The sequence below is a fragment of the Rhinopithecus roxellana genome, chromosome 11 (assembly GCF_007565055.1).
Source record: "Rhinopithecus roxellana isolate Shanxi Qingling chromosome 11, ASM756505v1, whole genome shotgun sequence".
Lineage (NCBI taxonomy): Eukaryota > Metazoa > Chordata > Mammalia > Primates > Cercopithecidae > Rhinopithecus > Rhinopithecus roxellana.
Window position 1 is genome coordinate 128778354 of NC_044559.1, and position 12053 is coordinate 128790406.

The 12053-nt window shown below is 36.0% G+C and overlaps 1 protein-coding gene and 1 long non-coding RNA gene across 4 annotated transcripts in view; one reads left to right on the forward strand and one right to left on the reverse strand.

Moving 5' to 3' along the window:
- The window catches only part of LOC104662241, an 88717-nt gene extending 77094 nt beyond the window's left edge, over positions 1-11623 (reverse strand). The window contains exon 1 of the long non-coding RNA XR_747958.1: positions 11385-11623. This is a non-coding gene — a long non-coding RNA (uncharacterized LOC104662241). The remainder of the gene's footprint in view (positions 1-11384) is intronic.
- The window catches only part of KCNMA1 (potassium calcium-activated channel subfamily M alpha 1), a 304426-nt gene that overhangs the window by 282521 nt on the left and 9852 nt on the right, over positions 1-12053 (forward strand). For all 3 annotated transcript variants that reach the window (XM_030941176.1, XM_030941175.1, XM_030941177.1), the window contains exons 23-24: positions 7962-8156; positions 10104-10222. In XM_030941176.1, coding sequence (XP_030797036.1) covers positions 7962-8156; positions 10104-10222 — 314 coding nt within the window. The remainder of the gene's footprint in view (positions 1-7961; positions 8157-10103; positions 10223-12053) is intronic.

Sequence of the window (12053 nt, forward strand, 5' to 3'; positions counted from 1 at the left end):
ATTTTATCCAGAGTATTTTATTATTTTCTTTGGTGTCATGCTTTGCAGAGCCTCCATAGGACTTTATGAGACTCCATTCTGTGGATGCTCCAGAATCTATTTATCACTAAATTGTTGGCTATTTAGCTTTTTAAAATTTTTGTTATAGTAATGATTAATCCTATAATAAAAATTATTGTACTTAAATCTTTGAACAAGTAGCAACTTATTACATTGAGGCAAATGTACTGGTTTTTTAAAAACATATATGGACATTTTAAAATGTCTTGATACATATTGTCGTGATATCTCCAAGAAACAATTTTACCAGACTACACTCTCATCATACTGAGCCATCTCATGCATTATGGCAAGTGCTGATTGTTATTTTTCCTAGGAGGCCCTTTAATTGTGTTTATGATAGTTTTGAAGCGTATCAGTTTTTAATTTGTATGTAATGACATAAATACATATTTTATATAGTGAATTCATAGCTTTTATGCGTAAAAAGTGCATGCTGAACATGAGAACTATCAAGCATCTTGAGATTAAAGAGTTTGCTATATTTTTGTTTGTGGCTACATGTTTTGCCTTTAAATATTTTGTAACATTTACTTTCTTTTTTATGGAAATTTAAATTAAATATATTTTCACAGCAGAAAATATATAAAATAAAATCATAGGAAAAAAAACAAAATTATATCACTAAGAGTTAACTACTAAGTAGAACTTTTATGTGCTACTTACAGTTACATTCACATAAATATGTCTATCTATTCAGTTATGCATTATTTTTCCCTCTGGAAATCCCCAAAGCAGAGCATTGTGTACTTTTTGTAACACTTTATGGTAGAAATAAAAATGAGTGACCATAATAATAAACAGGATATCATTTTTCTGATAGTTTTCCATTAAACAATGAAGTTTTATATTTAAAAAGTAACAATTTAAAAAGTAATAAGTGCATGATTTGTTATATTATGAAACAGTGTATATTATAAAGTTTAATAATAAAAATGATCTCTACATTTTATCAACATTTGATAATTGAAAACATTAAAAGGAATCATTAGTACGAAAAAGCCAATTAAAAATCATATTAAAACTTAAAACCCAGTACCATAAAGATTCAATATTTAAAAGTGGGTACTCTTAAAATTAAATTTTAAATACAGAAAGAGTTAATTTCCCTAGCCAATAGTTTTGCAGGTATGCATTTTTAACACGAATTGTGATTCATGGTGTTTTGGGGATCCTACTTTTAAAAAACATTTTGGTGTTATATAATTATTACCATGCCATTAAATATTATCTGAAAGCATAATATTCATGTCTGTACAATGTGAGTCATGCCAAGGAACCATTGCTTCATCATTACCATATTGTCGAAAACTTTTTATCAGAGAGCCAGTTCCCCCAAATCATTCATTGAGTAAAATCCCTTCCCCGTGGTATGCAGTGCTTTTCATATTATACTAAGGAATGGATCAGCAAACTTTCTTGTAAAGAGCCAGATGGTAAATATTTTCAGCCTTCAAGGGCCACATAGTCTCTGTTACAACTATTTAACTCTGAGTTTGTTAGCACCAAAGCAGCCCTAGACAATACATAAACAAATGGACATGCCTGGGCCCCAACAAAACCTTATTTAAAAAAAATAATGGATGACAGAGAAAAATTGACCCGAGAGCCAGATTTGCCAACTTTTGTATTAAAGTCTTATAACTACTAAGCTATGGTTCTCATAAATCCATTCTGGTTGACCTTCTAATTTTTCACTTTGTCTACAATATTTGGTTAGGAAGTCTTTAAAATTTACTATACTACATGCGAGGACAATTTTGTATGACTCTTTCCAGGGGAAATTTAGCATAATTTTATCAAGTTTTAAAAAGTCCAATCCAAATCTGTAATTAGGCATATATCAAACAACAATTTTACTAGAAAAAAAATGACATTAAATGGCCCATTTACATGTTAAGGAACATGGAATTTTACTTTTTTCCTAATACTCTTCTCTGTCTCCTCATAGATGATTACTACTTTGCTTTTTGCCTAAAAGCAATAGTGATTCTTATTCATGTCCAGTGATTGGTATTAAAGAGAGTATCTGGAATAATAGTGTTAATTCTCTTATGTATCTGACATTTTATTCTCCTTATTTCTAATTCTATTTGTGTTTTTTCAGTTATATTGTCATATGTTTCCTTATTTTTTCAAGGATTATTTCTTGAATTTAACAATTCACTAAATATCCTCTTGCTATTTAATTAACTGGCACTTTTCATCCTGCTTTTATTTAAAAAAAGAATTCTTTTAATACTTAATTTTACTTACTATAATTCTGTTGTATTTAATAATAGCATTAAAGGCTCTGAATTTGTCTCTATAGCATTGGCCTCAAGACGTATTTTTATATGTCATTCTCAAATATTCTTTAATTTTAAAATATTCTGTATCCTAAGTTTGATTTCCATCTTGACCTAGTAGTTACAGGATACTTAACAAAAGTTTTTTTGACGTTCTGGAATATTTACTTTTGCTTCTATTACATGGTATTTAATTTTTAAAATGTAGATTATACAGCTTATATTCTGTTATATGTATTTAGATATGATGGTTTTGGCCATTGATCTTGTTTTTTTGTAATTGTTGTTAAAAAGTTTAGCAAAAATAGACTAAATCAAACTGATTATATCCTCAATTTTCTTATCTTTTGATCTGTTTGACCTGTAAAAGTTAAAATCAGTGATAGTGGGAATATTTCACATATTACCCTTAGTTCAAATTTATTATAGTGTAATTCTAATTAGTTTTGCTTTCTATATTTCAGTTATAATATTTGTCCATAAAAAGTTAGAGCTTTATTGTGAGTGTTAACTATGAATATAAAGTTAACTCATCTAACAGAATAGTTTAAAATTTTTCTTTGAAGTATACTTTTTTCTTCCCTTTGTCTCTTTTAAAGATATCAGAGTTTGATTTTGATTTTGGCATTTGAACAAGTCTGAGAATCTTTGCCATTTTATAGGATCTTTTAGCTCATTTATGTTTAGTTATATAAGATAAGATACTATAGTCTTGCATTATGTTTTTTACATGCTTCTATCATAGTTATGTGTTTTATGATCCATCTTTTGGTATGTGGACTATATTTTATATGCTTATTTTCTTTAGTGTAAACTTTCCCTTCTATTTTTAACTCTAGTTAGTTGTTACCAGCCATTCTATAGATGTATTTTCTAAGTATTATTGTCTGGAAAAATTTAGTGATTCTTGATTCCTCCTTGTATAAGATCAGGCAATTTTCATGCCTTTACTTCCATCATCATCTCTATTTCATCTCATTTTTCTGACTTTAAAACATAATTTTAGCAATACTATATTAATAGCTAATTTTTGTCTTTTTTTAATAATTAGTTTTGACATTTGCATTCCATTTTGTAATAATATGTACAACAATCTTTTACAATTCTGTTTTAAATATATTTTACCACTAAACTAAATTTGCTCGTATTTTAGTTATTAAGAGTTTAAAATTATCTTTAAGGAAGCTAATTTTTGTTCTGAGTACTTAAAAAAATTAAATCAATGCTTATGTATGCAAAGAGTCAAAAAATATTTCATTTGCCTTCACAAATTATTGGCAATTTAGCTATATCTAGAATTTTTGGAACAAATGTGTCCTGCTAAAATTCCTTTGACATTCCTCTTACATTTTCTAGAGAAGCTTCATGCTAGCCTCATATTATACTTGTATTTCTTACAGCATTGTTTTAGGTCATTTTTATTCTTCATTTAATATTTTAAATTCACATATTCACTGAGTACAGGTCTAGGAATTGGCCACATTAAATTGGTAAATGCTTTTGATCTACATCCTAGATTCATTTCCCAGCTCAGGACAGGTTATTTTTATTTGTTTGTTTGCTTGTTTTACGTGCTTGCATTTTGTTTACAATTTTGATTTGTAAATACTTACTATTTGTCACTTGACCTCTGTTGTCTTTTTCTCAATATCAATCAGCACTCTTATTTTTAAAAATCCCTATATCTTTCTCTATTTAGCTTAGAACTTCCTAGTTTTACTTCCATATCACTAATTGTGTGTGTGTGTGTGTGTGTAATTTTCACCTCTAATATTTATGACTTCTTAGATTAAAAAGTTGGCCATTGCAAATTTAGTTATCTTTTAACTATTTCTTTTTAAAAAATGAAGCACAACATACCATACAACTCATCCATTTAAAGTGTATGATTCAGTGGGTTTTTTTAGCATATTCACAGACATGTACAGCTATCACTACAGTCAATTTTAGAACATGTTCGTGGCATCAAAAAGAAACTTTGTATTTTAGTTATCCTCCCCTCCCCTACAACTCTACCCACCACCCCACCAGCCCTAAGCCACCACTAATCTACTCATTATTTCTGTAGATGTGCCTATTCTGGATATTTTATATAAATTGACTCTCAGTACAATGTTTTCAAGGTTCATACATATGTTGTAGCATGTATCATTACATCACTTCTTTTTGTGGCCGAATAATACTCATTGCATGGATATAATACATTTTGTGTATGCATTCATTAGTTGATGGAAATTTGGGTTATTTTCACCCTTTGGGTATTATGAATAATGCTGCTATAGACATCTGTGTACACATTTTCATGTGGACGTATATTTTTATTTATCTTGGGTATATACTATAAGAGTGGAATTTCTGGGTCATATAGCAACACAATGTTCAAACATATGAGGAACTGCCTAGCTGTTTTCCAAAGTGACTGTACCACTTTACATTCCCACCAGCAGTGTATGAGAGTTCTGGTTTCTCCTTATTCTCACCAATTCTTGTTATTATCATCTGTCTTTTTTATTACAGCTATTCTAGTAGGTGTAAAATGATATCTCATTGTGGTTTTGATTTGCATTTCTCTGATAACTAGAGCTGTTGAGCCTCTTTGTATAAGTTTATTAACCATTTTTATATCTTTTTGGAGAAATGTTTAAGTCTTCTGCCCATTTAAAAAATTGGATTATCTTTTTTTGTTGAGTTATAAAAGGCTTTTTAATACTGAATATTAGACCCTTATCAGATATATGATTTGCAAACATGTTCTCTCATTTTGTAGGTTGTTTTTTTCACCTTTTGGATAGTGTCCTTCAAAGCACAAACATTTTTAAAATTTTTATGAAGTCCAATTTAATCTGTTTTTTTTTTTTTTTTTTTTTTTTAGTTTATGCTTTTTGTGTCATGTCTAAGAAACTATTGCCAAATCAAAGGTCATAAAGATTTACTCCTATATTTTCTTCTAAGCATTTTGCAGTTTCGGCTTTTTACATTTGGATCTTTGACCCCTTTTCAGTTAATTTTTGCATATAGTGTGAGGTATAGGTCCCGCTTTATTCTTCTGCATGTGGATACCCAGTTGTTGCTATGCCATTTGTTTAAAAGACTATATTAATTTTTCCATTGAATGGTCTTGGCACCCACACTGAAATTAATTGATCATAACTGAATGAGTTTATTTCTGGATTTTCAGTTATTTTCCATTGGTCCATAGGTCTATCCTATGCCACTACTATGCTATCTTGATTACTGTAGTCTTGTAGTATGTTTTGAAACCAGGAAGTATGAATCTTCCAACTTTGTCTTTCTTTTACAAGACTGTAAGATTGCTTTGGCTATTTTGGATCTGTTGCCATTTTAGAGTCAGTTTTTCCATTTTTACAAAAAAATGGACTTTGTGATTTTGATAGGCATTACATAAAATCTGGAAATTGGGGTAGTATTCCATCTTAATAAATCAAGTCTTCCAATCCATGAACATGGGATGTCTTTCCATTTATTTAGGTCTTCTTTAATTTCTTTCAGTAATTTTTTTGTAGTTTTCAGTATACCAGTCTTGTTCCTCCTTGGGTACAGTTATTTCTAAGTATTTTATTCATCATTTTTCTGAGACAGAATCTCACTCTGTCACCCAGGCTGGGGTGCAGTGGCATGATCTCAGCTTACTGCAACCTCTGCCGCCCCGGTTTCAAGCAATTCTCTGGCCTCAGCCTCCCGAGGATCTGGGATTATAGGTGCCCACCACCATGCCTAGCTATTTTTTTTTTTTTTTTTTTAGTAGAGACTAGGTTTCACCATGTTGGCCAACCTGGTCCCAACTCCTGACCTCCAGTGATCCTCCCACCTTGGCCTCCCAAAGTTCTGGGATTACAGGTGTGCACCACCATACTTGGCTGACCTCCCATTTTCTACCACATTGAGTTTAAAATCCCTTGCTTGGCTTTTAAAGCCTTGAGTTCCCCACCCCTCAAAGAAAAAAAAAAAAACGATTAAAAAGTCAAAGGAAGGTTGGGAATGGGTTTGACTGCTCCTCTTGTTGGCAAAGGCCTCATGTCTCTGATATGAGGCCAAAATGTTTATCATTGCTTCCTGTGCACCAAACATGTTTCTAAGTGCTTCATGGGTAGGTCATAGAGCCATGCAGCACTCTATTATTACATTTTACAGATCACGAAACGGAGGCACAAAAATGTTAAATAACTTTCCAAAGTCACACAGCTTCTGAGAGACAAAGTCAGCATAAAACCCTCAGCCCAACTCTAGATCCCTGGTTCCCATAACCTCTCCAGCAATATATCCTACTTTAAGTGTCCTTTTCCTGCTTCTGTGCCTATGGGCATCTCTTAACTCTGAGCATAAATTTCCTTTAGGGTCTGGCAGGCTATCAATAACATTCCTAGTTTCTTTTGCAGTTGGAATTTTGTATCACATTGGGGTGTTTTTGTAAGTATTTCAATAAGGAATGTGAATCCAGCCCCACTAGCAACTATAATCTTAATTCAGAAGTCCTCATGGAATTCTGTGAATATAAATTTGGTTTTAGTGACTGCACTTAATTTTACAGATGAGAAAAATCAGAGCCCAGAATGACTAGGCAACCTCCAAGACATAGAACTAGTTAGCAAACCTGAGATGGGAACTTGAGCTCACCCTTACTTGGTTTGTTCCCTACTATGCCTTGCCAGGTAAACTCTCTAAGAAGTTGCTGAGGTACAATTGCATCTTTCCTTACCTCTTTCCAAAGTACATCCTCAAAAGCCACAGGCAAACTTTGATTTGAGTTTTTTAGCCTGCTTGATTTCTACTTACATAGGAAAATGGAATGCACACCCTTACCTGAAAATTTCTCAAATTAGGCTGGTGACAAATATCTTTTAAAGCTCCTTTACTTGACATCCTATTAATTTTTTTAAAACTCCCATTGTTTTGTTCCTGACAGATCTGTTATGTTTCAGATGTGACACAAATGTACACTTAGAGGGAAACTTCTTTAATAAGTGATATTTGCCTCAGACTACTGAGGTTATTTTAGAAAACAAAAGCCAAAGTACACTTACCAGGACATTCACCTTGTCATAAATTTATCTGGCATATTTAATTGATCGAGATTTCTGGGTTAGACAGTTATCAACGCATGTGATAAATTGTTGAGCGTGCGGCATTAATGAAAGGTTTTGCCATTGTCATGGGGAGGAAGCTTCCTGGCACATGGGTGACAGGACCTCAGAGACATTGCTGCTTGGGTTAGCAACTGGGGCAGGCTGCATTTTATTACATGTGTCCAGAGTCTCATAGTAGACATGTAGACTTGAGGAGGGGGAGGCAATATTTGTATCCCTACTAAAACCAATTATGGTAAACACTAATTATTCAGATTTGAGCTCTTTACTAAAAATCCCCTGAACTGGGTTTTTTAAGTCAGGCTGTCATGGCAGAGCCAAGCAGGAGAGAAAATAATGGAATAATTGGAGGCTGCTGTCTTTTCACTTCCCACATAAAATTATTTGAAGCGACAGGCCAGAACTTTAAACAGGAGATACCAAGAAAAGTTGTAATTTGGATGTCGACTGTCATGACTTTAGGGTGTTTGCTTAAAGGACTTTCCCCCCACTTTCTCTCCTTCCCCAGACATACTTCAATGACAATATCCTCACCCTGATACGGACCCTGGTGACCGGAGGAGCCACACCGGAGCTGGAAGCTCTGATTGCTGAGGAGAACGCCCTTAGAGGTGGCTACAGCACCCCGCAGACACTGGCCAATAGGGACCGCTGCCGAGTGGCCCAGTTAGCTCTGCTCGATGGGCCATTTGCAGACTTAGGGGTGAGTCCACAGCACCGTGGTCACCTGAGCTTGCTGTTTGGGAAAAGCTTGATCCTGAAGAACGTGGTGTCAGATGTGACAAGCTAGGCATCTGTCTTTTCTCCTTCCTATTGTAGATAACTGTAAGAGGTGATATTTATGGTTTACTCTGTATCAGGCACTTTGTTCTATGCATAAGTCATTCATTTTAATCTTCATAGCAACCCTTTGATGTAAGTTCTAGTATCACACCTTCTAAGTCAACTGAGGCCCAGAGAGAATGAGCACTGGACCTATTGGGAATTTGCACCAAGGCATCCTGGCTTCAGAGCCTGTGGGCTTTCTCACTCCTTGGTGTTCTCTTCACGTATCCTCTGCACGAGGTGGGAGGCAGCAGGTGATTCCAGCATGCAGCCAAGGTTGGGAAATATTTCCACAGGCTCTTAGCATAGCTTAGGGATACTCACCCAACTATACATTAATAGCACATGGAGGTGGCCAGCCTCATCCTGCAGGTTTCTTAGATTTTATATGTGAGTATGACCCAGGCACTGGTGGTTTTCAAAGCACCAGGGTGGTCAGTAGTCAGATATATCCAGATACACCAGCCAAACAAACAGAATCTCATGTGGATCCTTTAATGCTTGTAATTCAAAACCTAGACCTTGTAATTTCTGAGATTGGACCCAGTCATATTCCCTCGGGTCCTCCCTGTGACAGAAGTGGCCAGCATCTCCCTTCTGATTCCATGCACCTGCCTAGCGTAGGCACTGTGACAGAAGTGTAGTGTCTTTGCCCTTATTCCCAGCTCAACCCCACAGATGCATTTAAGAGATGCAGCCATATTCATAGAAACTGATAAATCTGTTATGCAAACGATAGTGTCACCCAGAAAGACTAAATAGTGGAAAAGGAGCCAAAGAAAGGATGTGTCTCTGTTTTTTCTGAAACAATGCTGCATACTTGCCCCATATTTTAGTTTGATTATGGGCTGGGACCTATGTGAGACTAGGCTTTTTTTGAAAGGGAAGTTTCATAGCTAGTGGCTCTTTATACCTATCATTTACTTATTGATGCACTTGATTAGGATAAAGACTTTAGATAATGGTAAGCTTTGGTCCCATCTGTGTTCTTTAGCATGAGACCAATATGAGAATTCCAGTGATTGGAAGGACGAAGACAGTCATTTTATTCCCAGTGAAGCCATCCCGCAGTGCCCAGTGCCCTTCATGTAATACTGTTAACATCTACCTGAAGCCACCTGGCTGCTGAAGCCAGCATTTCCAAGTGGATGCATTTGCTTTCACTTTCTGCATCAGGCCCCAGACCCTGGGAAGGTGGCTGTGAATTGATCAGAACTGCGAATCCCAGTTATTCAGCCTGCAGGCCCCTGGCTCCTGGGGAAACACATTCTCTTCCATCCTTGCCATCTCTGAGGTCTGTAAATTGTGCTTTTCACAGGGTCCTTACCTGAAAGAGTCTGTCACCATAGGACCTGGTGGGGTACTCCTCCTCGCTGTGGTTTCCATTATCACTCAGGCAGTTTTGACAACATGATCCTATCACAGTGGTTACAGCTGAGTTGGGGCTGAACATAATCACCATTTTGCAGAGAAGGGTTCATCTCCTCACCTAAGCATGCATCTGAGACCGTCAAGCTTTACACTTTCACTTAAAGTGAGGGAGAAGCATTATCTCCTTAGAGCTTTCAAACCCCATTGCTACAGGTGGAAAACTGGAGAGACACCAGAGGAAAGCCCCATTGTTACCTGATCCCTAAAAATCACACATATTGTCTGTAGTCTGTTACCCATGTTGACTTCTTCCACTGCCGTTCCTTGGCACATGGACCCTCCAACTTTGGAGACACCAAAACAAGCTTTGATGAAAAGACCCTTTTCCCTGCTGGCCCTTGATTTTCAGGCAAATAAAAAGGATGTTTCTCTCTGTTCTGTTGCTGTCTCCCAGGATGGTGGTTGTTATGGTGATCTGTTCTGCAAAGCTCTGAAAACATATAATATGCTTTGTTTTGGAATTTACCGGTTGAGAGATGCCCACCTCAGCACCCCCAGTCAGTGCACAAAGAGGTGAGTATTGGTTTCAAATCTGCCCTCCCACCTAATCACAGAAACAATAATCCCCTACTGTAAAGGCAAAGGTCTGTATACATCTCCCCAACTTGCAAATTACCCTGCCCATATTAAATGTGGCACTGAGTTTGGAGGTGATGGGAAGCATTTTTCTATAATTACTAATAGTGGATGTAAAGACATTTTGGTAATAATTCAAGTTTTGTATTAATAGAATAATTCCATCACCCAATTACAAAAGTCTGAATACAAACATCTCTCCCAAACTCCAGCTACTAGGATAACATCTGTTGGTATCTAATATAGAGATATATCATTTCACATTGCTAGTGTTTAAGATAAGTTTTTTTTTTTTTTTTTTTTTTTTTTTTTTTGAGATGGAGTCTTGCTCTGTCGCCCAGGCTAGAGTGCAGTGGTGCAATCTTGGCTCACTGCAACCTCTGCCTCCTGGGTTCAAGCGATTCTCCTGCCTTAGCCTCCTGAATAGCTGGGATTACAGGCACACACCACCACACCCAGCTAATTTTTGTGTTTTTAGTAGAGACAAGGCTTCACCATGTTGGCCAGGCTGGTCTCGAACTCCTCACCTCAAGTGATCTACCCACCTTGGCCTCCCAAAGTGCTGGGCTTACAGGTGCGAGTCACCACACCCGGCCCTAAGACAAGTGGTTCTTCTGCCATATCTTAGAATCCTATATTTTTACTTCATATATTTTAAGTTGACTCACTTTTTAACTTTTACATATTTATTTTTGAGACAATTGTATATTATCACCTTAAGCAGAAAAAATAACAGTTTAGATGTGCTCATTATATTTTTCTCATATGCATTAAAATAAATTCATAGCAGGCAAAAATTAAAAGTACATCCTGGAATTACCAAGATCAGTGAGTTTGCATAATATACCCAAGGCAACAGTGCTGCAGAAACAAGCGTTTCTCATCCCTGCTTGCATAGTAGAATCACCTGGGGAGCTTTTAAAAAATATTCTGATTACTCTAATTTAACTGGTCTGGAAGGAAGAAAAAAATCATATATATATTTTAAAATATATAAAAATTTTATATATAATACCCAGGGATTATAATGTATAGCCAGAATTGAGAACAATTGCTATAGACCAGTGGGTTCTCAAAATTTAGCCAGCATGAAACTCACCTGCAGAGCTTGTTGGACTACAGATTGCTGGACCCCATCCTCAGCACTTCCAATTCAGTAGGTCTGGGTGGGGTTGCTTAAGAACTTGCATTTCCTAGTTCCTAGGTGATGCTGAGCTGTGTGGCCTGAGGACCACACTTTGTGATCCACTGCTCTAAATGAAACAGGGTGATCATCTTAGTCACATTTGCTGTTGACCAAAGAAAGCTCCAACTCATTGTGAAGAACAACAAAGTAGTGCTGATAGGTAGGCAGGGTTCTTAGATTCTTCCATGTGAATTCCAAATTCCAAATTCTCCCACCAAAATAGATTTTAAAAGGTAAAGAGCGAGAATATAGTCTAAGGAGACACTCTGTAATAGTAAACAAAGATCTTGTGATGTATATCTGGGATTGTCCACAAATTCTGGAATGAAAGTTGCATCACACTTCATGAAACCTCCTGAGGCTGGGCTACTTGGAAGTGACTTTGACCTTGGATAGAAAGGTACGTGTAGACCACGAGAAGCAAAGTTTGGTCCTTCCATTACTGGTCCTAATTCCACATCTCTGCCTGGGCTCCTGGCTGGCCTCCTTTGTTGAGTTAAACAGAGGAAGTTTTCATTTAACAAGGAAAAGAATGTTTAAGGCCTCGGACCAGCTAGAAGTGCAGCTTCCAGATCCTCTGAA